Source organism: Patella vulgata, chromosome 6, assembly GCF_932274485.2.
Source record: "Patella vulgata chromosome 6, xgPatVulg1.2, whole genome shotgun sequence".
NCBI classification, from domain to species: domain Eukaryota; kingdom Metazoa; phylum Mollusca; class Gastropoda; family Patellidae; genus Patella; species Patella vulgata.
In genome coordinates this window covers 30261264-30288632 of record NC_065884.2, presented here as the reverse complement: position 1 = coordinate 30288632, position 27369 = coordinate 30261264, and the positions used below count along the sequence as shown (strand labels likewise).

Below are 27369 nucleotides of genomic sequence, written 5' to 3'. Positions count from 1 at the left end.
ACGATGATAACGGATCGTCATTTACAAATCGCTTTTCAATCATGTTTGACTTTTATAATACATTTTGCATGACCACATCTTTTTACTCCTGTACTCTTTTACTCTGGAAAATTAGAACCACAATACTCTTTTGACGAAAATGTATCTCGAATCGATTGGACTGCACACGATGTTAGAGGGTATTAAAATTGCTGTCGTGAGAAACGAAAACGACTGTACATTATGAAACAAATTCTAAATTGGATCTTAAATTAAAATGAATTACAAAACAAATTATTCCGTAGTCAATTGTTTTATTTAATTAGGGGGATTAAGGCTGTATATAGGTAATTAAGGAATAAACATTCCGAATATGCATTCGGTCACTGTGACATCACTGGCGTCTGAGGGGATTGAGAGAGTTTTCGGTAATTGGCAAAGTCGTTTTTACGGGAGGTCTATTTTTACGACTTTGAGTGACAATAATTGAATTAATTTCAATCAGATTGGTGTGAACTTGCCGTAAAGTTGATATAGTAACCATTGGCTACACGTATCGAAAAGTTCCCAAGCCCATCTTATGTGCACTTTAACATGTCATTTTAACTCCATGCAATATCTAGATGCGGTTGTTTTGCTGCATTTTCCAAGCATTTATAAGTGTTTAATCATAAATAAACTAAGTTATTAAATTTAATACATGTTAATTTTGTACTTACACCCTGGCCATCAGCTCTTTTCACCATGACTAAATGTGGTTCACTAAAATTTTGCTGTTTATTCTCCTCATGTGCTGGTTTCTTACAGCATCGGAACACACAGCACAATACAATCCAGATTAGAAAAATAAAAGCTATAGGACCTAATACTGCTCCAATAATCCACAACTTTTTATCTTCTGTAACTGGTGATACAACTGGTGCATTATAAGCTGTAATATGAATTAATAAATATTACATTTACAGATAAAACTTGATTAGCCATCTGTCAACAGTTATCTAATTATTATACAATATTGCTTAATTCGTCATTAGTGCTGAACATTATAAAATATATAGCTTATCATGGTATTTATATCATGATAATTCACTAAAAATATCCAACATTAATTTTATTTCAATACATTCACTTGTGCTCATTTTTATTTAGCAGTGGCAGAAACCTGGAGGACCCGGAGAAAACCCACGATGTTGGACAGGCGACCCTACTCCTTGTCACGTATAACCGGGGAATCGAAACCACACCAGTTGACTGAATGACAGACCTTATGATACAGTGTGCACGCACTAACCATTAGGTCAATAAACCCCCCAAGTAAAACAAGTTATCTGATTTCATTCATAGGACAAAAAGCTACATGAATGTCTGTGTTAGGTAAATTTGGTGCAATGCGTGCACGTGAAACCACAAGGTCTGTCATTATCATTGAGTCAAGTGATGTGGTTTAGATTCCCCGCTTGTATGTGACAAGGAGTAGGTTCGCCTGTCCAACCTCATGGGTTTTCTCCAGGTCCTCCGGTTTCCTCCCACTGCTAAAAACCTTTGGATTAACTTGGCATTTGGATTTAAAATTAGTCCGTATCACCGTATTGTTATTGTTTTGTGTCTGTATTTGGTTGTGCAGATGTCTTTCATTGTCTAATAGAAAACAAGAATATCTAACACTAAATCATTATCAATTTCATATACAAACATTTTTTGCTTTTTTTAAACCAGCGGTTGCAAGACAGGATACGCCAGCATTTTGCAAGAGATAGATAGAGATCAAGCTAAAACAAAAAGCGATTTTTCGTGCAATCAAGGGCCATAATTCAGGAAGTTACGATCCGATATACGCGACTATCGATAGGAACAAAGATTTTTGGGTTATAAAGATATATTTAAAGTTTCATCAAAATCGGATCAAAATTGTGACTTCAAGAGGGTCCACAACCTTGATATACCATATTTTTATACTATTCGCCTACTAGCGGCGGCCTTTTTGTCCGGCAGTTTTGGTCCAATTTTCACGAAAATTTGAACTCAACCTTTATTATGGTGTTACGGTGATATATACAGGCGATTTTTCGTATTATCAGGGGCCATAATTCAGGAAGTTACGATCCAATATGCAACAATATCGAAAGGAACCAAGATATTTAGGTTATAAACAAGCATTTTAAGTTTCATCAAAATTGAATTAAAATTGTGATCTCTACAGGGTCCATAACCTTGATATACCATATTTTTACACTATTCACGTACAAACTGCGGCCATTTTGGTCCGATTTTCACGAGATTCAAACTCATCCTTCCTTACTGTGTAACGGTGATAAAATCAAACAGTTTTTTAAATCGGATAATAATTGTGACCTCCAGAGGGACCACAAGCTAAAAAAGGCGATTTTTCGGACAATCAGGGGCCATAAATCAGGAGGTTACGTTCCGATGGGCGCAAATATCGAAAGGAACCAAGATCTTTGGATTATAAACATCCATGTCAATTTTTATCAAAATTGTGACCTCTATACGATATGGTCCACGAGCTAAAAATGTGATTTTTCGTACAATCAGGGGCCATGAAGTTTCGATCCGATACATGCCAATATCGAAAGCAGCCGCGATCTTTTGGGGATAAACCTATATTTCAAGTTTTTGTCAAAATTGGATAAGAATTCTGACCTGTAGAGTCCACAAACAATTGTGGATGGACGGACGGACGGACGTCCGGACCTCCAGATATACGGACGGACAGGGGCGACGCCAATATACGTCCACATGAAAATGTGGGCGTATAAAAATTGTGACATTTAGAGTGTTCACAAACAACTGTGGACAGACGGACAGGGGCGACGACAATATATGTCAACATGAAAATGTAGGCGTATAAAAAAAACCCACTAAAATTAAACCTAAACCATAAAACTATTACTTTTTAAGGAGAAACCATATATACACTATTTGCGTACAAAGGGTGGCCATTGTGTTTGGCAGTTTTGGTCCGATTTTCATGAAATTCAAACTCAATCATCATTAGGGTGTAACGGTGATATATTCAAACAGTTTTTTAAATCGGATAAAAATTGTTACCTCTAGAGTGACCACAAGCTAAAAACGTGATTTTTCGTACAATCAAGGGTCATAATTCAGGAAGTTATAATCTGATATACATGAATTTTGAAAGGAACCGAGATCTTTGTGATATAAACATGTATTTCAAGTTAAAAAAACTCATCAAAATCGAATCAAAATTATGACCTCTAGATAGAGGGTCCACAACCTTGATATACCATATTTTTACACTAATTGCATACGAGGGGCGGCCATTTTGTCCGGCAATTTTGGTCTGATTTTTACGAAAATTCGAACTCAAGCGTCATTACAGTGTAACAGTGATATACAGTGGAATCTGCATTAAGCAGCCATAGGAGTACGGGCTCGATGACGGTTAGGGGGGCAGAACCCGAAATGCCCGAAAAAATTTCGGGTTTACAGACAGCGGCGCCGGTCTTCCTCGAGAGGCGAAGAAGTAGAGCTTACCTTGTATGGACCCCCCCCCCCCAAGAAAATTTTGGAATATTTGACGGCTGCAAACACGTTCTCCTGCAATTTCAGCCCGTGAACAATTCCAATCAAAAGATCAATCGTTTACAGTCCACGAAGACAGAACTTCAATTTGGTCCAATATAGCCCACCTGTCTGACCCGAATTCCAAACAACCAATCAATCGTCGCGGGGTATGGGGGCCTCACCCTCACGGGAACATTTTGAAAATTTAACCACCGCATATGCATTTTCTGCTATTCTAGCGCGTGTAACCAACTCCAAATGTATCCAATGGTTTTGTAACCGAAATCCCATTCTGAATTCCAACCATCCAATCAGACTGTTGCAGCTGCATTCACAAATAATAATCGATGCCGGAAAAATGTCGCACAAAGTAGAGTGGCTCCAGACAAAATGTTTTAATCCATAGTCAACTCAGTACAAATTTGTGGTATTCAATTAAAAGCTAAGTAAAATTAGTGTTTTATTAAGGCTCGATGACAGTTAGGGAAGCAAAACTAGAAATGCCCTAAAAGATTTCAGGTTTACAGACAGCGGCGCCGGTTTTCTTCGAGAGGCAAAGAAGCGGAGCTGACCTTGTAAGGACCCCCCCAAGAAAAATTTTGGAATATCTGACGGCCACAAACGTGTTTAACTGCTATTCCAGCCCGTAAAATTAGTGTTTTATTAGATTTCGGGCACTTTATTTTGCCAAGTAGATGAAATATTTTTTTTTTCACTTTACCTTTCTGCCCGAAAAGTCAGCTTGCCCGAAAGTTAGGGGGGCAGCTGCCCCCCCTGCCCCCCTGGCTCGTACGCCTATGTAAGCAGCCACCCAAGGGAATTTTCGTGACTGAACGCTTAACGGGAGTGGCCTCTTAATAAAATCTCGGTGCTTTTTGTGCTGACACCAATTAAATATTACGCTTGGATGCATTGGAAGCAAACATCAATACTTGCATCGGTAAATTTGACCGTCGCTGAATCTTGCGCTGAACGAAAATTCTTTACTCAAATCTCGGACATAACTTCTGTAAACTTGTCATTTTGTACCAACCTTCGATACTACTGTCTACCATTGTGATGCATTCGATAATATTTATCCATTTTTGTGAAGAAAATCGATGAATTAATTTTATTTTATCAAAAAAGCACGTGAACAAAAAACCATCGCTGATTTTATCACCGATTTACAGAGGGTGTAACTCTGTATGTAATATTATAGGAGGCGCTAAAACGTCTGTTTAACAACAAAGTGGCAATGGAAAAGAGATACCAGATGATTGTGACAAAACTGGCCTTCGTTGGTACTTTTATTTTATTCAATCAGATATGAAATAATGTTTCGTTACGCATGAAAACAATGATCAGGTTAGTCGTTAAATAAAACAAAAGATTAATTAACAGATAATCCCGGGTTTATAGTTATTTTCACAGTTCTTTTTACCTGATCAGCGGAGATCCAGTTAATTAACTATTAATCACGGGATTAACAAGGTGTTACGAAGAACGACAAGATGGTATCATTCAACAATGGCCGTTAAATGGGCGATGTTTTATTAAATTTATTACTAAAATAGTGACCGCTGGCCGCGTTAGAGGAGTGACCGTTGAATAAAGAGATGAAACAATAGAATTTGTACGGGAGGAATTTATCGTGACCGCTTACAAGGAGATGTCGCTGAATGAGAGTGGCTGCTCATACAGATTCTACTGTATTCAAACGTTTTTTTAAATCGGATAATAATAGTGACCTCTAGAGGGACCATAAGCTAAAAACGTGATTTTTCGTACAATCAGGGGCCATAATTCAGTAAGTTCCGATCCGATATGCACAAATATCAAAATGTATCAAGATCTGTAGGTTATAAACATGCATTTCAAGTTTCATCAAAATCAGATGAAAATTGTGACCTCTAGAGTGTCCACATGCTAAAAAGTGATCTTTCGTACAATTAAAGGCCATAATCCATGAAGTTATGGTCCGATATATGCCAATATCGAAAGGAACCAAGATCTTTAAGAGATAGACCTATCTTTTAAGTTTTGTCAAAATCGAATAAAAGTTGTGACCTGTAGGGTGTCCACAAACAAATTTTGGATGGACGGACGGACAGGGGCTACGACAATATACATCCTCATGAAAATGTGGGCGTATAAAAAATGACAAATGACAGTATGGCATTGATGAAATTACAGATCTTGTTCCGTATTCAAAGGATTTCTTAAAACTAAGTGAAAATACCTAATTTTTCTACTTAACCAAATAATCCATATAGTATTGTAAATGCGTCAGCTTTTAAAGTTGAAATCCTGGAATAAGCTTTATTTTGAAGGTTTCAACGTTTAATAACAAAAACATATGCCCACAGCAGCTAAGTCATCCGGGCAGTCAACAAGGGCCTGTCACATTTGTCAGCAATGAAAACATTTACAACACACTAAAATCTGATTATGAGTAACAACCATTAAGGCTGAACTCCGATTACAAAACTACAGAAATAATCAAATAAAAAAAAGTTAACGCCCTATACAACCACCATACGTGTTTTCAATTTGTAGAACAAACATTGCGATTGCCTAGGGGTAACAAAAACACAGGCAGACCAAGCCCACATCCAGTATATGCCGTGTCAAGCAAAGTGTCCACTTTCGGTTAGCTAGTCAACTACCAATTACCTCCTGGCTGATTGAAGTTTTTTCAATATCAGCTTACCGGGTACTTAAAATATTATTGATACGCAATTATTGTCTGATCAGATACATATTATTTTACTAATTAGACAAAACAAGCCAACAGTAAGTCTGATGTGGCCCGCCGAAATCCCAAAATAAATAGATGACACATAATCGCACATTTATTTTTTTTAAAAGTATCAAGCAATCAAACTGATTATATCAACTATACACTAAGTTTCATCACTCTCTATCAGATAGAATCAAATTTATCTTCTCCCAAAGCATTGACCAATGAAATTGATTAGCTCTGCTTAACTTTAGCTCGAAATGTTAATCATTGAACTCAGTCAAGACATCCACCTAATGAACATCTACATCAAGTTTAAACGTTCTACCTCAATTAGGAGAGTTATTGTGTTCCAAAGTATCGACCAATCAAATTGCTTATCGCTCAGCTTACCCTAAGCAGAAAATTCTCATCATCGAACTTAGTCAAGGTAATGATATAATGAATCTATACTCGGGAGTTTCATCACTCTCACTTAATTAAAACCAAAGTTATCGTTCACCAAAGCATCATCCAATCAGATTGCTTATCTCTGCTTACGGTAAGCAGACAATGTTTATCATCAAACTCCATCAAGGCATTCACCTAATGAACGACTACACCAAGTTTGAACATTCTACCTCAATTAAAAGGAAAGTTATTGTGTTCCAAAGTATCGACCAATCAAATTGCTTATCGCTAATCTTACCCTGAGCAGAAAATGCTCATTATCAAACTTAGTCAAGGTATTGATGTCATAAAACTATACACCAAGTTTCCTCAATCTCATTTAATTAGAACTAATGTTATCGTGTCCTAAAGCATCAACCAATCAAATTGCTTATCTCTGCTTACGCTAGGCAGAAAATTCTCATCTTCGAACTCCATCAGGGCATTCACCTAATAAACACCTACGCCATGTGTGAACATTCTACCTCAATTAGAATGAGAGTTATTGTGTTCCAAAGTCTCGGCCAATCAAATTGCTTATTGCTCTGCTTACCCTGAGCAGAAAATGCTTATTATCAAACTTAGTCAAGATATTGATGTCATAAAACTATACACCAAATTTCATCACTCTCACTTGTCGTGTCCCAAAGCATAAACCAATCAAATTGCTTATTTCTGCTTACCCTAAGCTGAAAATGCTCATCTTCGAACTCCATCAAGGCATTGACCTAATAATCACCTATACCAAGTTTGAACTTTAGCTCAATTAGATGGAGAGTTATGGTGTTCCAAAGTCTTGGCCAATCAAATTGCTTATCGCTCTGCTTACCCTGAGCAGAAAATGCTCATTATCGAACTTAGTCTAGGTATTGATGTAATGAAACTATACACCAAGTTTCATCACTCTCACTTAATTAGAACTAAAGTTATTGTGTCCCAAAGCATCAACCAATCAAATTGCTTATCTCTTCTTACCCTAAGCAGAAAATATTTATTTTCGAACTTGGGGGGGGGGGGGGGGGGTTGGATGGACGAATGGTTAGCACATGCGTGGTTTCAAATCCCCGGTTGTACGTGACAAGGAGTAGGGTCGACTGTCCAACCTCGTGGGTTTTTTCCAGGTCCTCAGGTTTCCTCCCACTGCTAAAGAGCCCTACGCGTAAGCGAATTATTGAAATAAAATTAAAAAAACATGCTAGTTCCGAAATGATCTAGTTTGTGTCGAGTGGACGTTAAACCTCATTTCTCTCTCTCTCTCTCTTATTTTCGAATTCCATCAAGGCATTGACCTAATAAACACCCACACTAAGTTTGACTAAGTTTGAACATTATAGCTCAATTAGAAAGAGAGATATTGCGTCCCAAAAAGTTAACGTGTCTCAAAAGCATCAACTAATAAAATTGCTTATCTGTGCTTACCCTAAGCAGAAAATACTCATCTTTGAACTCCATCGAGACATTCACCATATCAACACCTACACCAAGTTTGAACATTCTAGCTCAATTAGAAGGAGAGTTAATATTGTGTCCCAAAAAGGGTGATGGACTGACAGATGGACCCCTGCTTTCTTCGAAAGGCGGGGGACAATAAGTCAACTATGATGTACTGCCTTACCCGAAACAATAACAAATCCACCAACGAACACACAAAAACATTCAAGCAGACGAAACATCTCTCACTTGCAAGCTGTCAATCAAACCACATGATGTAAACAATTAGTGAATGAATTTTACATTTACAATACAAGAACACTAAATTTTAAACTTTGAAACGTCTGTGTTGTCTAAAAAAGTGTTCATTAACAAATCAGATAGAAATTTATCGGATCACGAACCGCCATGACACTCTCGACATAGTTGGCATTATTTATATTTTGGCTTTATTAAAAAATTAATTTCAATAAAAAAATCAACGATTCCTTTGTAAAAACAAAGCATCGGTATACACAATTCGTCAAAATACATGTATAGAAAACTGAACAGGAGCAGAGACGATTACAGTACCGGTCGGGTGAAAAAAGTGAGCAAGAAGTTACGTAGTATAAACAAAGCTCTAAAGGTGTTTGCTAACTGCATGGCATAACACTCAGGAGTTTGTAACATTATTTATTGTTATTTATTCATTATTAAACAATAAAATAAGGTAAATAATATGAAAAGAAAAACATTTTTTCAATATTTGTGCTAAATATCATCCAAAAAAATCAAAAATGCGATATATCCAGGGGTCGAAATAACGCTTGTCTACATGTCGAATCCAAGTAACATTTTCAAATGACAAGTAGAAATAAAATCTACTTGCCGCCGGGGACAACTAGAATAATATCTAAAAATTCTGGCTAACAATGTCTGTCTAATTTATCGATTCCAATAAAATAGCATGGTGGCGAATTTGTTCCTGATTAACATGACTGAAACTCATATTAAGTTTAGTTCTGTGCGCCTGGAAAAGGTTTTTTTGCATTAAAATAGTAGCACTACTGATTCTGTGAAAGCAGTAATGTCCAGGGTCGTAACTAGCTCAGAGCAACCAGGGGGGGCAGAAAGTGTTCTCAGGGGTGCTGTAAAATTGACGGACAATGTATATCTATTGTTTTTATGGTCGACACTTTTTTCACAGAAGAGGGCGAAACTTTTTGCAGGGGGGGAGTGAGAAAACGGTCTGTCATTTATTTCATTACCTCCGCCAAAATGTGTTAATAAAGTGAACACTCAGTCTGTACATGTAGTAAGCATCTCTTACATATGAAATTGAAATAGAAATTAAAAACAAAAATCAATGGTGACAACTTGAAATGACCAAGTGACAAGTAAGAAATATTTCTACTTGTTACCTGAGATAAATAAAATTTTACGAACATTTCAATCCCTGGATACATCGCCGCATGTACAGTTTTTCGATATTTTTCTGAAGACCTTATTTTGATGTTTTTTATTTCTCCGACGGTTTTATATCAAAACTAGCGGCTGCCAGGCAGGATATGCCCACATTTTGCAAGAGATGGATAGAGAACAAGCTAAAAACAAAAACGATTTTTTATACAATCAGGGACCATAATCCAGAAAGTTATGGTCTGAAATGCGCAAACATCAAAAGGGACTCAGATTTTTGGAATATAAAGTTTCATCAAAATTGGATAAAAATTGTGACTTCTAGAGGGTCCATAACCTTTGTATTACATGCTTATACATAATTTCAGTACAAAGAACGACCATTTTGTCGTGCACTTTCATTTCGATTTTCCGGAAATTCCAATTCAACCTTCATTATGGTGGTTTTTAAAATTGGAAAAAAAGCTGTGACCTCTACAGAATCCACAAGCTAAAAATGCGATTTTTCGACCAATCAGGGGCCATAATCCAGGAAGTTATGTTCATATACGTCTGATTATCAAAATAAACCAAGATCTTTATGATAAAAACATATATTTAAAGTTTCATCCAAATCAGATAAAAACTCTGGTCTCTAGAGGGTTCACAACCTTGATATACCATATTTTTACACTATTTGCGTACAAGGGGTGGCCAATATGTCCATCAGTTTTTGTCCGATGGGATATAAACATGCATTTAAAGGTTCATAAAAATCGGATCAAAATTGTGACCTCTAGGAGGTCCACAACCTTAATACACCAGATGTTTACTCTATTTGCGTACAAGGGACGGCCATTATGTCTGCCAGTTTTTGTCCGATTTTCACGAAATTCAAACTCAACCATCATTAGGGTGTAGCGGTGATATACTAAAACGTTTCTTTTTTTAAATTGGATAAAAACTGACCTCTAGAGGAACCACAAGCTAAAAGCATGATTTTTCGTACAATCAGGGGTGATAATTCTGGAAGTTACGATCCGTTATGCGCAAATATCAAAAGGAGCCAAGATCAGATCAAAAGTGTGACCACTAGTGTCCCCAAGCCATAATCCATGAAGTTATGCCAATATCGAAAGGAACTAATATTTCAAGTTCCGACAAAATCGGATCAAAATTGTGACCTGTAGAGTGTCCACAAACAAATTGTGGACGGACGGACGGACAGAGGTGACGACAATATACGTTCACATGAAAATGTGGGCGTATAAAAACGAAATATCTCCCAGCTCTATGGGATGCCATTATTTGAAGGGTAGCTATTTTGCGATACTGGTAATATTCCAACTTATTTTTTATTCATAATGTTATTGACATAAAGTGTGATTTGGCACTGTATTAATATAGGCAGGGCAGCAGGCTTGACTATATTTCAGATATTTTTCCATCACATTACGAAGATATTTCCAAGATGGTGGCCATTTTTGGTGGAAAATGGGACGATACACAGATTTTGATTTAAAAAAGTAGGGGATATTCAGCAACAATTCAAAACTGAGAAATGCACTGCTGTTTTTATTAAAGGTAACCAGTGTATGTTTATAACAGGCCAATTGCCTACACATAACATAAACAGTTCATATGAGCGGTTTATCTGACAGCCCCATTTCACTCGCAAAGAGATACACAGTCAAAAGTGAAAATGGACATTTTTGATTTTTGTCTTAATAATGAGTAATTGCTCCACCAATCCTCAGACATTCAGCAATTCGTCGTGGCATGCTCCTAATCAACCATCCAATCACGAATTGGGGCAATTTGTTCCCCTATTTATCATACTTTCAAGATGGCTGACATTTGTGGTGGGGATTTTTCTAAAAACATTAATGAAAATCGAATGGTCTATTGTTATTTATTACTATTATTATTTTCATTATTATCATTTATCTGTTGTTATTTGTATTTTTATGAATCCAGTTCTGCATGCATTAGCTTGTAGCATGATCCTAGAAGCCACTTTCGGTTGTACCCATGTTGAAATTTTCTCATCCTAGTCGAGTGCTGAGTTGATATCTATTTCCTGTTGTTGTGGTTGGGCTGCGGACTGATTTTACGGCTTGGTGGCACGAATAAGACTCTTGGTTTCATTATAAGCCCTTTACCTCGTGTGAAAATGAATTTCTTCAAATTGTGTTGGCTCTGTTCAGTAATAGATCCCAAACTGGCAATTGTGATAAATCCGAGACGTACACATTTGGAAAGGGCAAATAACTAATTAATATGTAGAACTGGACTTAAAGGAGCTAAGTCTCTAACTCAATATCATCCAAAATCTTCAACATTGAAAACACGATTTATTTGTCGGTTTAAATCAAGATTGATGTTGTGATCTTACCAGGAAAAGATGGGCTTCTGATATCCAATATTTAAGACAAAATAAACATTTTACAATTGGTACACGAATTGTGTACCATAATGCGTTTCAGCACTATTTCTAATAAGGGACTCGAAAAACTAGGCTAGGCATATTCCACAGGTCATGTCAAACGGTGATGCTATATTTTTATCTGGAGAGCATGCCCAATAAATACTATCGGCGTAGACTTGAATAACCAGAAGCTAGATATTGAAATTTGATTGAGAATATCCGAACCTAACTGATTAGAAATTACAGTAAAAAAGAAACGATTGAATGTAAATCAATTTATATACATTCATATTACATTATTGTATGCGTTGCGACCCATTTGAGTCAATTTCTAGGTCCCAAATATTAGCGACTTAGCTCCTTTAATATTACAAATATTAAATACGCCCACATTTCGCAAAAGATGAAGAGAGAACGAACTAAATAAACCAGCCGTTGCCAGGCAAGATACGCCCACATTTTGCAAGAGATGGATAGAGAACAAGCTAAAAAGTAAAAGTGATTTTTAATACAATCAGGGGCTGTAATCCAGGAAATTATGGTCTAAAATGTGTGAATATCGAAATGGACTGAGATATTTGGGATATAAAGATATGTTTTAAGTTTCATCAAAATCGGGTGAAAATTGTGACTTCTAGCTATAGAGAGTCCACAACCTTGGTATTACATACTTTTACACTATTTCTGTACAAGGGGTTTAGCATCCACTCAATACAAACTACCGTCATTTCGGGACTAGCATATGGTTCAATTTTATTTCAATAATTCGCTTGCACGTAGGGGTCTTTAGCAGGGGGAGGAAACCGAAGGACCCAGAGAAAACCCACGAGGTTGGACAGGGGACCCTACTCCTTGTCACGTACAACCAGGGATTCGAAAACACACCAGTTGACTCAATGACTGGCCGTATGATACAGCACGCACATGCTAACCATTCGGCCACCCAACCCCCCGGCTTATTGCAAGAATGGCAAAGGATTCCCAAGGACGTCATAAGAAGGCATCTATGAGGAGACATATTTTGGCATGTAGCATTGCCCACAACGGCGACACACGCTATTAATGTTGTGTCTTGTCAAATGATTAGAGTGCATAAGGACTTATTCAGGGCTTCTCCTTGACTCATGTGTGTGTAATTATTTATCTAGACCCCATTGATCTCTTTAATCCTGACTTGTGGCCAGTACACTATTGTTAATGTTTTGATTTTTGCTCTAGACATCAGAAACTATTCAATGTTTAAATCAAAACTGTCTTTGTCTTTATTTTTTAACATGGACACGGAGTGTCAACTTTTTTTTGCCTGGTAGTTTAGTTAAGGTAACTTAACGTTAAGAGGAAAATTTGATACTTGACATTGCCTTTGAATACCACTTACCTTTAACTTACAGAAAGTTAAGTATAAGTGATATCTAGTAGTTAAGTGACTAACTTAAGACTTAAGATTTTCTTTGGATATGGGCTCAGATTAGGAGTGAAATCATTTTGGTCTGAAGATTGAAGGGAGATAATTTCAACCCTTCAACAGTTATCTCCTTTTAGTCTTCAAGACTCCCAATAAACAAATTCAATTTTCCATGATCAGATAACTTTTTTACATCAATAAAATTTTTGAAATATAATTGCAATAGTTACAAAACTATATTAACAAAGTCTGTCAAGGAGTCTTGGATATTCTACAGCCTTAAAATATGACCCCCACCCCCCCCAAAAAAACCGATTACATTTATTCCAGATTTTCAAAGTGTCTGAATTATAATTTCATGAGCAATTATCTTTTCTATGTTGAGACTAAAAATCAAGCAACAATTATCTGAAATTAAATAAGGACATAATAAGATTGTTTAACTTACGCTTGGCAATTTGACTAACCACATGTCCTAGTCGTAAAGCCAGTTCTTGTTCACTGAATAAATTAAGTCTATCTGATGCCACACTTGCAGGAACATATTCTCCATTATGTTGTAAGATGTAAACTACATCTATGTCACTGTTGTCAGGAATTCGAGAAATGTTCAATATCTGAAGAAAAAAAAATCGTTACATAAGGTTATACATTTTATCTACATACAGGTATTTAAAGGAGCTAAATCGCTAATATTTGGGACCTAGAAATTGACCCTAATGAGTCCCAACGCATATAATAATGTAATCTGATTGTACATGTATATAAACAGATTTACATTCAATTGTTTTCGTTTTGACTCTAATTCTAAATCAGTTATGTCCAGCGAATACGTCAGCCGAATGACAATTTCTAGCATCTGGTTATTCCAGTCTATTGTGCAAGCTCTCCAGATAAAATATGGCATCACCATTTGACAGGAGTTGTGGAATATGTCTAGCCTCTTTCTTTCTGGTCACTTGTTACAAATGACGCTGAAATGCACTATGGTACACGATTCATGTACCAATGGTAAAATGTTTATTGTTAAATGTTAAATATTGGATATCAGAAGTCTACCTTTTCCTGGTAAGATCACAACATCAATGTTGATTTGAATTGACAAATAATTTGTGTTTTCAACATGTAAGACTTTGGAGGATATTGAGTTAGAGACTTAGCTACTTTAAATAGTAAAAATTACATATGCCATCACCAACTGAATTCCAGCTATCAAGGGTCCTATCATGTGACACTTTTCTATGCCTAGCCCTCCATCCTGCACCACACTGGCAAGGAACTTTCTCTGCCAATTGTCACTTATTTAATATGCTATTGTGCAGTAATTAAAGCAATACTGTTTTGTTACTTCTGTAAATGCACACCAAACCATATTTACTATATAGTGGAAGTTTACACTGCCATATATTAAAACTGATAGTCTTCAATTCAGTAAAGACTACTGAACTACTCTGAATAAACATATACCTTAACTCAAAATACAAGTTAGGATGAATTAACACAATAATTATTTGTTGCAATGTTCTCACTAATCACAGGTAAAAGTCACATGCTTGCAAATTATATCTGCATAAATATCACTAACTTGAAGTTTTAGATCACCAGTGTCCGATGTTGCCATGCGTTTCTTTCTTAATAGTGGCTCATAAACACCATTATCTATTTCTTCTTGTCTTTTATATGCTTCAATGTAGGCATTTAAAAGATTGATTTCCATATCATCTTTAAACTCATCTGTACTAATATTTACACTACTTCTAATCTTTAAAACTATAATAGATATAATAATATAATTACATACATGTAGTAAGATCTTAATATGTAATAATTAATACTTGAAATCATTTAAATTGTATTTTAGCAAACTCACAATATTTCATTTGAATCTTTTATACAAATTATAACTTATTTTTCTGGAAAGTAACAGTCTATTTTGGTACAACACATGTATATCGATAAGGTTCTATCTCTCGCAACCCAAATGCTTAAAGACCACGTAAGATCAAAAATCTAAATTGCATGTATGTATAGCCCATGCTTACTATATCAACTTTACGGCAAGTTCACACCAATCTGATTAAAATTAAGTCCGCTGTTAACGTTTAAGTATCCGACACGCCAAAACGCTTTTCGATTTTTCAATTACGACCTTAATCCGGTTGATTGGCTGGTGACGTCACAGGCACTACACATAGGATATACATTATCTATACAATATCTCACTGTCTGTACAATATAGCACTATCAATACACACGGCATTTGGACAAACGGCAATTGGACAAGCGTCTATTGACGGTCCAATTACCACGTCACTGGCCTCATCATAATCACCGAATTATCGTCTTTCATTGGTATAGATTAGACATTTGTGATTGGAATATTTTAGAGTTTATTTAAAATGTCGTATCATGCCGTAAATCAATTTAAGCTGCCTTTGTTTAAATAGGTCACGTGTCAAATGAAGATGACTCAAGAAATCAGTGCATTTACCGGTAATTTGGATAACCCCGTAATATTTGATATCCCAAACTTAAGTACAGAAATACAAATGGTGCCAGTCATTTGTCGATATATTCATTATTAGCTATATATAATAATAACAAGCCAACAGTGAGGCTGATGTCCCCCGCCGAAATAGGAAAATAATTAGAGGACACATATAAAAATCAAATTGCGTATCGCTCTGCTTACCCTGAGCAGAAAATGCTCATTATCAAACTTAGTCAAGGTATTACTGTAATGAAACTATACACCAAGTTTCATCAATCTCACTTAATTAGAACTAAAGTTATCAGGTCCCAAAGCATCAACCAATCAAATTGCTTATCTCTGCTTACCCTAAGCGGAAAATGCTCATCTTCGAACTCCATCAAGGCATTGACCTAATCAACACATACACCAAGTTTGAACATTCTAGCTCAATTAGGAAGAGAGTTATCGTGCCCCATAGTATCAACCAATCAAATTGCTTATTTCTGCTTACCCTAAGCGGAAAATGCTCATTTTCGAACTCCATCAAGGCATTGACCTAATAAACACATACACCAAGTTTGAACATTCTAGCTCAATTAAAAGTTATCGTGTCCCAAAGCATCAACCAATCAAATTGCTTATCTCTGCTTACCCTAAGCGGAAAATGCTCATCTTCGAACTCCATCAAGGCATTGACCTAATCAACACATACACCAAGTTTGAACATTCTAGTCCAATTAGGAAGAGAGTTATCGTGTCCCAAAGCATCAACCAATCAAATTGCTTATCTCTGCTTACCCTTAGCGGAAAATGCTCATCTTCGAACTCCATCAAGGCATTGACCTAATAAACACATACACCAAGTTTGAACATTCTAGCTCAATTAGGAAGAGAGTTATTGTGTCCCAAAAAGTGTGACGGACAGACAGACGGGACAGACAGACGGACAGACAGACGGACAGACAGACAGACAGACGGACGAACCCATTTTAATAGTCCCCTGCTTTCTTCGAAAGGCGGGGGACAATAACCATTTCTATACATAAAGAACAACTACAGGGAATATGGAATTTTCCGATGACTATATGTACAATAGATCGCACTCATTTCTCTGCCAATCAACGCTTGGTATCTTATTATCATGTACCGTTCCATGTACTACGGGTGTAGTAAATGAGGTTAAACTTCGCCGCGAAATTGCAGGGGATCATTCGTGGAGTTCCTGGTGCCGTTTGGTGAGTGATTAAACTGTCAATGCAATTGTAAAATACTTTTATTATAAAGAAGATAACCGATGTTAGACATTATAACCTAATCGTATCAAAAACGTTAATCCATCCATCAATTAAATGTTGTTTAAACGCCAATCAACAAATAATACGAGGCTACTTGATTACAAAAACACTGGTGAGCAATAATTATTGGGTATATAGTAATTTGAAACAACTTATTAGTAAAACTTAATTATTTTATACAATTAATGTGTGTGTGTATGATTCTACCATTAGTTCGTTCGTGAGGTATTATTACGCACACGTTCCACTTAGAGTGATGTCTTTGATCTGGCCGGCGTAAAAAAAGATAATTACCTAATCAACATTCTTAATCCCACTAACACTCACTGCTAACACCAACGTGTAAATTAATTTATGACCCATGCCTGTATAACTTTTATAGTCGGATTTGATTAATTAATGACGGATATTAACAACACTACACTTTATGTGGAAAAGCGAAGTGCTAGCAGTAAAAACCACATAGCTGGACCCGTATATTATTTACATATTAAAAGTGTTCGTCCAAGTTGTAGGCACTCTAAATTGGATCTTAAATTAAAATGAATTACAAAACAAATTATTCTGTAGTCAATTGTTTTATTTAATTAGGGGGATTAAGGAATCCTTCAGGTGTTAAAGAATACACACGCCGGCTGTATATAGGCAATTAAGGAATAAACATTCCGAATATGCATTCGATCACTGTGACGTCACTGGCGTCTGAGGGGATTAAGAGTGTTTTCGATAATTGGCAAAGTCGTTTTTACGGAAGGTCTATTTTTACGACTTTGAGTGAAGATAACTGAATTAATTTCAACCAGATTGGCGTGAACTTGCCGTAAAGTGGATATAGTAACCATTGGCTACATGTATCTCAAAGTTTCCAGGCCCATCTTATGTGCACTTTAAGACCAAATTTGAAAGAAATCTGTTAACAAGCGGTTGCCATGCAAGATACGCCCATATTTTGCAAGAGAATGAGATGGACAGAGAATAAGCTAAAAAAAAAAGGGGGATTTTTCATACAATCAGGGACCATATTCCATGAAGTTATGGGCTGATATGCGCAAGTATAGAAAGGAACCGAGATCTTTGGGATATAAACATATATTTTAAGTTTCATCAAAATCTAGAGTATCCACAACATATTTCAAAGTGATCAAAGGCCACAACTCTGGCAGTAATTAAATCAGTAATTAAATCAAATTAAAATCAATAGGCTTCTTCGTCTAAGCCCTTAAACACTATGTGTAAATCTAAAGTCGATCGGATATTAAAGATACATTATGGGAGATTTTTATAAGGAGTTAGCCATTCTTGCTATAACAGTTCAAAAATAGATGATGAAAGAAGAATATATTGAAAATTTCAGTCAAATTACTTTATTCTGAACATAGTTATCACCAGTGTAATTTTTGACTAGAAATGGGATTGAATTCCATCTTCACCAATTCTTAGTATGGCCGATCTTTTGATTGACAGGCGTTAACTCCACCTACATAATCTCTGCTGTCTTTTGTCTGCTGTCATTATATCCAAATTTGTGTTTTACCTTTTTGGATTTTTATAACAATTGGATAAAATGAGTGAGAGGGTAAATTTTCATTCTTACTTGTATTTTGGGCATGCATTAAATCAATTGAATATAGGACATAATATTATAATACAATTATGATAAATATATACACCAGTGGCGTCGTGCCTATTGGGGAAATAAAATTATTTTTATTGATATTATTAAGACAGAAGACCTGTCCGTCTGTATTAGTCATCACACGGTCTCCAGAAATTGTATAATTTGTCATTATCTGTGTTTAGTTTATTGCACTTTAAATAGTTTAGATGTCATTTGTTAAGGCATCGCTCAACAGCGGTCTCGCTTCGTACACTCCATCATTTAGCCTCGATCCGGGAATATGTCGTCAACGTAACGGTTAATCTCCACTCACGACGCCATTTAAAATTAAATCAGTCAACTAAATCCTGTTTAAATCCAAGCCATCCGTGGGTCTACAGAGTTGGTTTTGTGCTTGTTGTGTAAATAAAGATCTAATTTATAATTTCTATGACATCCGAAGCCTAAATAAGGACTTGTAATAATCAGATTTAGCTCTTGCATAATGTATGTTTAACTTTAGCCTTCAGAGTGTCCACAAGCAATTGTGGATGCCGTACGGGCCGACACAGACGAGGGCGACGACAATACACGACCACATTTCAATGTGGACGTATAAAAATGGAAGTCTCTTTTCCAGTAACAAGGTCTTTTGAGAAGGGGCTAAATCTGGAACTGACGGTCGCCGAGCACTAAATATCAATAGGGTCCATCCTCTCATAACCCTTATGCTTTATATTAATTTGAATGAAATACATTAAAAACTTTAGCCTCCTACTGCATTAACAAAGAAGAGGGAAAAGGGGGGTCGCGGATAGTCAAATAGCGATAAGGTTCAGCCTACCACTACGCCAATTCTTTCCACCAAATTTTGAAAAACCCTGTAGCCTCTAGTGTCTTAAATGTTTTTTCTTCAAAGGGGAGGTAAATCCAGGACGAAAGGTTGTGGAGCGCAATAAATCAATAGCGTTCATCCTCTCATGACAACTAATTATGTTCCACACCAAATTTGAAAAAAACTATTAACTTTAGCCTCTAGAGCGTTCACTAGAATTTTTGAAGTGATCAAGGGCCATAACTCTGGCAGTAATTATCAGAAATTGCTGAAAATCATTAGGCTTCTTTGTCTCATGACCTTAGACACTGTGTATAAATTTAAAGTCAATCGGATATTAACTTTAGTCTCTAGAGCGTCCACAAGATTTTTTGAAGTGATCAATGGCCATAACTCTGGCAGTAATTATCAGAAATCGCTGAAAAACAATAGGATTCTTCGTCTCATGACCTTAAACACTGTGTATAATTTTTAAAGTCAATCAGATATTAACTTTGGCCTCTAGAGAGTCGACAAGATTTTTTTGAAGTGATCAAGGGCCATAACTCTGGCAGTAATTATCAGAAATCGCTGAAAATCAAAAGGCTTCTTCGTCGCATGACCTTAAATACTGTGTATAAATTTAAAGTCAATCGGATTGGGGCGACGACAATATACGACCACATTTCAATGTGGGCGTATAAAAATGAGTCGAACTCCATCTACAAAAGACTTTCTGCCAAAGCCCTTTCATTTTAGGTGTTTAGCTTTATTTACAATTGGGGATTGAGTATACCACAGTCTTTGTTTTTACCTGTTCTGATCCAATATGATGTTAGTGCAGTACTGGTGTTGAGACCCTCTGTATTATTGTGCAGACTTTCTGTGGATGTTGGTAGTGGTATGGTAGATGAAATTATGACCTCTGATGTGGATGGGTGTAGAGAAGTAACAGAATAAAAGTTATCTGTTGTGGACAACTGTACAGTGGTTGTAGAATCAAATACATCTGTCAGTGTTTCTATAAAAAGAGAACTAGACTGGATGAAATCAGAACTTAAACCGATCAAACTACTAGATGATTCTACTGGACTGTTCATGTTTACTGATGATATGTTTACTGGTAGCAAGTTGGTTGTTAAACCTACTGGTGATTCTGTCAATAATTCAATTGATGATTGTGATTCGGTTCCTGAAGGCATCACAGGTAATGGTACTGTTGATATTACTGAAGATACTACTACTATTGTTGATACTACATGTGATACTGATGTTGATACTACATGTGATACTGGTCTTGAAATTACTGTTGGTTGTATTGGTGATGCTGTTGATAAGGTTGACAGTAAATCTTCCATCGTAGAACTAGTTGCAACAATGTCCAATGATGAAACAATTGATACTACAGATGGTACTGTTGATAAGGTGGGTATTGACGCTTCCAATGATAACTTAATTGATGCATCATCTGCAGATGATGAAATTAATGGAAAAACGGCTATTGTTGAGTCTTGTGATAATGATGGTGTCATCTCTATTGATATGAAATCTTGTGTTACTGTTTCTATTTTAGTTGTGGGTGAATCAACTGATGATGTAGTTACTATCAATATTGCTGTGGACTTCTCATTTGATAGAGTAATCGAGTCCGATGAAGTCAATATCATTTTGGATGACATTAATACCATATCTGATGTTGGTACTGGTACTGATAATGATGATGTTGAATCCACTGACGTTGATCTTGATTCATAAAGTGATGACTGCAGAAATCGATAGGTTGTTTCTGTATTAGTTGATACTGTCAAATCTAAAAAACTAGTCCCTGATGATGAAGGTGAAAATGAAGATAACGTTTGTGATATTATCAGTTCAGAACCAGTCTGTACTGATGGTGAATCTGGATAGCTGCTTAATGCTGCTGTTACAACACTTATGTGGGTGCTGCTAAAATTTAGTGATAACTCACTACTAAGTAATTCACTGTGAGTAGGTAATAATGATTCACTGGAGAAAGTGTCACTAACTGTAGCTGTATGTACATGAAAATCACTAGAATTTGAAAGGTGTTCACTAAGTGTATGTGTAACTAATTCACTAACAGTTGGAGTATTTAACTGACTGAAATTAGTAGTACTAATTATATCACTAGATGGGTATATATTACTAGTAATGTCAAAATTTGTAAGTAATTCACTTGAATAGGGTTGAACACTTAATATGGATGGATTCATTTCACTAATCATGCTTGGCACCGACGTTGTAATAACACTTGGTAAAAAAAGTATTCTTGTTGAGTTATCAAAGTCACTGGTGGATGATGCGACCACTTCACTGTAAGTTGTTAGCAATGTTACCATATCACTAGTTGTTTCACTGTAAGTTGTTTGTAATATTACCATATCACTATTTGTTTTACTGAAAGTTATTGGTAATGTTACCATATCACTCATTGTTTGTAATGTTACCATATCACTATTTGTTTTACTGAAAGTTGCTGGCAATGTTACCATATCACTAATTGTTTCACTGTAAGTTGTTTGTAATGTTACCATATCACTATTTGTTTCAATGAAAGTTGTTGGTAATATTGTGAGATCACTAGTTGTTTCACTGTAAGTTGTTTGTAATGTTACCATATAACTATTTATTTCACTGAAAGTTGTTGGTAATGTTACCATATAACTATTTATTTCACTGAAAGTTGTTGGTAATGTTACCATATCACTCATTGTTTGTAATATTACCATATCACTATTTGTTTCACTGGAAGTTGTTGGTAATGTTACCATATCACTAATTATATCACTGAAAGTTGCTGCTAATGTTACCATATCACTAGATGTTTCAATGTAAGTTGGTAATGTCAATGATAAAATATTTGATACTGCTGGCATTGTATCCAATTCATTGTAACTTTCTGAAGCCAAAGATAAACTGAGTTTTGTTGAAGTAAATAATTCACTGTAAGTTGCTCTAGGCATTGTTACTAATTCAGTGTATGCTGTTGAAGTGCTTGGTAAAAAGCTACTGGGTAAGAAGTCTGTATTGGAAAAAGTGGCCATCTGAAAACTGGTAAATAAGTTGTTATGTGTTGGAGCAGGAGTCTGATCAACATTAGTCTGGATCACACTTGCTAATCCACTATCATTTTCCCCATCACTTGTTGACTGTAATGTCATGTATATGGACATTAGAATATTAAAAGTCTTACTGAGTTGGTTACTAGTAGTAAAGGTTGATGATGTTTTTATTTCATAATCTGAATCAGTCAAAGAAGGGGTACTTAAAACATATGTACTTGATTGAAAGTTTCCATTTGTTAGAATTGCTGCATTATCTGATGATGATGATATGGTCATAGTTAAAACATTGCCATTGCTTGATGGACTAATACTCTGTGCTGTTACTTCTCTGATTGAAGATACTGAAGTGACAATCATATTAGAATCCAGAGAATTGGACAATGTAACAAAGTATCTTGCAGACCATGAAGGCAAATACATGCTTGGAGACTTTGCCGTTGAGATAAAGTTACTGTTGCTGAGATCATTCGATACTAAGATATCTGAGATCTGCATTGTTGATTGATATGTTTCCTGGGTTGTGGAATATTCCAAATATATCACAGAGTTATAAGCAGTTAATTTTGAAGTACTGCTGACATCATGTATAAAGTTGGTAGTAGCCTTGCCTGACAGTGTGGAAGTAGAAGTATCAATCTGATAAGATGTAAACTCAACAACAAATGTTCCACTTAAAGAATGTACTATGATGGATGCCATGCTTGGTAAAATACTCTCAGAAACCATAACGCTGCTAAATATTGTATTAGTTGACATTGTAGAAACAGATGTAACTAAATTTGCTATGGTTCTACTGATAATAATCCTTGACCTTTCAATTTCATACATTGATACAAACTCACTTGCATATTCATTTGAAGATTTGGTAGGTACAATTAATTGATCCGATTGGTTGAAGGCTGCTCTAGACTGAATGTTTGTGCTGGCAGTTTCTGGGTGAGTTGGTTGAGTTGTCACCAGTAAAGATGTGTAAAAGGATTGTGGAATGAAAGATAAGTCAGACATTTGACTAGAAGATGTTTGCTGGATATTTACATTGGCTGGAATTAATTGAGATCTAAGGACGGTAGATGAGGTAATCCTATCTGTGGTGGATAAAACTGTTGTTGGGTTAACATCGATAAAAGACTTTGTTGAAGATGCTGATTGATCACGGTTAGGGATAAACATTGTAAGGCTGGGTTCATCTGATTTATCATGTTGTGATGAGTATGTTGAAATAGGTATAAATTGTGACACTTCAGATAATTGGGAATTTTGTGACATTTGGGAGCTATTTAAAATCAGGAAGCTGCTGGCCAATAATGTACTTGATGTAAAATCACTATTTGAAGTAGAAAAACTTGGGACCGGATTCAAAGAATGTTTTGAAAAAGTAGATTCTATATTTGTATAACTTGAATAAATATTTACACCTGATTGAATTAACTCACTCTTGTAAGTTTTTGATATGACTTGAGTTAAATCCTGGAATAAGTTTGTAGAATCACTGGAAATTGATTGTTGATGCACTGAACCAGTTAATTCTTCTCCTTGATATGAAGTAGTTGGCACAATATCATTAAAACTTCTGTCATAGGAATTTGGTATCAAAATTTGAGATTCTGACGATGCACTATTTTCTGTACTAAACGTTAAAATACTTACAAGTAATTTATTATCAATGGTTGTGCTAGGGGCAGATGTTAAAATAGAAGTTCGAAAATCATTTACAATACTTAAAGAATCACTAACAGATTTATAGTTAATAAAACTATCAGATAACAAAATATGACTGGTGCTAAAATATCCAAAATTTGAACTTGAAGTCACAACATTTAAAATATCATGGGTAATATCAAAATAATAAAAGCCACTTCTTGAAGTTATAATCGACTTTGATCGCATAAAATTATTAGGTAAAACGGCTGTGCTTGTTATCATTCTATCTGTTAAGAAAGATGGGTGTAAGAACGAATCATCTGAGGCACTAAACAATGACATCTGCTTATGAGAAAAAATAATAGTATCATGTGACGATATTTTGTCTGCTACTGATGACTCTAGTGCTAATGATGATAAGCTGTTCATGATTACTTCAACATCAACTGTAATGAAAAGAAAAGAATATGTTAAATAAAATAACATCTAAACGATTGAGATCTACTTATAATTAACACTACTACATCTAGATTGTATGTCTTTAAAAACATCACAATTATATTGAATATGTCCCATTCATGGCAGTGGTTATTTTCAATACCAGCAGGTACCACATGTTCTAGAAAACACACTGACCTTCGTAATTACAATATATACAATAACTTATCAACAGAGATCAATATATAATTATCCACAACATATTTCTTACACTAATTGTTTTAAACCACCTATTGTGGCAATACTGAATCGTGAATGACAAATAACAGACTTAAGACTAATTATATTGTGGATTGATGTACTGTTATGTATATTTTACTGAAGCTACTTATAATTGTCCGGATTTACCCTGACATCCAAGATACAAACATATCACCGTTACACCTTAATTACAGTTGGGTTCAAATTTCAAGAACAACGGACAGAAACTGCCTGACAAAATGGCCGCTCTACAGTACGCAAATAGTGTACCAGCGGCTGCCAGGCAAGATACGACCACATTTTGCAAGAGATGGATAGAGAAAAAGCTAAAAACAAAGGTGATTTTTGTACAATGAGGGGCCATAATCCAGAAAGTTATGGTCTGAAATGCGCAAATATAAAAAGAGACTGACATCTTTGGGATATAAAGATATGTTTTAAATTTCATCAAAATCGGATAAAAATTGAATGTTGATATATTTAAACGGTTTTTAAGTGTGTAACGGTGCTATATTCACACGTTTATTTTTTAAAGCGTATAAAATTGTGACCTTTTTCGTACAATCAAGGGCCATAATTCAGGAAGTTATAATCTGATATGCATGAATTTTGAAAGGAACCCAGATCTTTGGGTTATAAACATGTATTTTAAGTTTCATAAAAATCGGGTAAACATTGTGATCTCTAGTGTGTCCACAAGATAAAAACGTGACTTTTCATACAATCAGGGGCCATAATCCATGAAGTTATGGTCCGATACATGCCAATATCGAAAGGAACCAAGTTCTGTGGTAGATAGACATATATTTCATGTTTCGTCAAAATCGAATAAAAATTCTGAACTGTTGAATGTCCACAAACAAATTGTGGATGGATAGGGGCGATAGCATAGTACGTCCACATGAAAATGTGGGTGTATAAAAAGTATGCAGTACCAAGGTTGTGGAATGATTGAACACCATATAGGGGATATATACTGAGAACCATGGAAAACACATCACTTTTTTTTCCCAAATATTTTATTACTAGGTGGTTTTGTATGTATAATATTATGCAATACTATGAACTATTGTTTCACACAATGCTCCCAAACGCAAAAAATATCGGCCCGTGTGCAAAAAAAAAAATTGCACAAAATGCACATGAAAAACCTCTTATTCACGTCCAGCATTGTGTGTGAGCCCCTTAAAAGCATGTTTTCAACTTAATGTGCAGTACATGAACTGTGAAACCTCAATCTGTCGTAATTTGTTGTTGGACGTGTGAAGGAATCGAGCTAGAGATGCCGAGACTTACTGAAAATCAGGAAGTTACAGTTCGATATGCGCGAATATCGAAAAGAACCGAGATCTTTCGGTTATAAACTTAAATTTCAAGTTTAAACAAAATCAGATAAAAATTGTGACCTCTATAGGGTCCACAACCTTGATATATCATATTTTTCCGCTATTTGAGAACGAACGGCGGCCATTTTGTCTGTCAGTTTTGGGTCGATTTTCACGAAATTCGAACTCAGCCGTCCTTAGGGTGTAACGTTGATATAATAATACGTTTTTTTAAATCGGAATAAAATTATGACCTCTATAGGGTCAACAAGCTAAAAACGCGATTTTTCGTACAATCAGGGGCCATAATTCAGGAAGTTACAGTCTGATATGCGCGAATATCGAAAGGAGCCAAGATCTTTGGGTTATAAACTTACATTTCAAGTTTAAACAAAATCGGATAAAAATTGTGACCTCTATAGGGTCCACAACCTTGATATACCATATTTTTACGCTATTTGAGAACGAACGGCGGCCATTTTGTCTGTCAGTTTTGGGTCGATTTTCACGAAATTCAATCTCAGCCGTCCTTAGGGTGTAAAGGTGATATAATTATACGTTTCTTTAAATCGGAATAAAATTATGACCTCTATAGGGTCAACAAGCTAAAAACGCGATTTTTCGTACAATCAGGGGCCATAATTCAGGAAGTTACAGTCCGATATGCGCGAATATCGAAAGGAGCCGAGATCTTTGGGTTATAAACTTACATTTCAAGTTTAAACAAAATCGGATAAAAATTGTGACCTCTATAGGGTCCACAACCTTGATATACCATATTTTTATGCTATTTGAGAACGAACGGCGGCCATTTTGTCTGTCAATTTTGGGCCGATTTTCACGAAATTCGAACTCAGCCATCCTTAGGGTGTAACGGTGATATAATAATACGTTTTTTTAAATCGGATAAAAATTATGACCTCTATAGGGTCCACAAGCTAAAAACACGATTTTTCGTACAATCAGGGGCCATAATTCAGGAAGTTATGGTCTGATATGCGCAAATATCGATAGTAACCGAGATCTTTGGATTATCAACTTAGATTTTAAGTTTCAACAAAATCGGATAAAAATTGTGACCTCTATAGTGTCCACAAGCTAAAAACGTGATTTTTC

At 35.7% G+C, this 27369-nt stretch overlaps 1 protein-coding gene across 2 annotated transcripts in view; it reads right to left on the bottom strand.

The window, feature by feature from the left end:
* The window catches only part of LOC126825373 (mucin-2), a 116043-nt gene extending 91787 nt beyond the window's left edge, over positions 1 to 24256 (bottom strand). For both annotated transcript variants that reach the window (XM_050554970.2, XM_050554971.2), the window contains exons 1-4: positions 20317 to 24256; positions 14909 to 15093; positions 13772 to 13940; positions 699 to 910 (exon numbers count right to left, since the gene is read on the bottom strand). In XM_050554970.2, the coding sequence (XP_050410927.1) occupies positions 699 to 910; positions 13772 to 13940; positions 14909 to 15093; positions 20317 to 23854 (4104 nt within the window). In that variant the 5' untranslated portion in view covers positions 23855 to 24256. The remainder of the gene's footprint in view (positions 1 to 698; positions 911 to 13771; positions 13941 to 14908; positions 15094 to 20316) is intronic.
* Positions 24257 to 27369: the final 3113 nt, after the last annotated feature.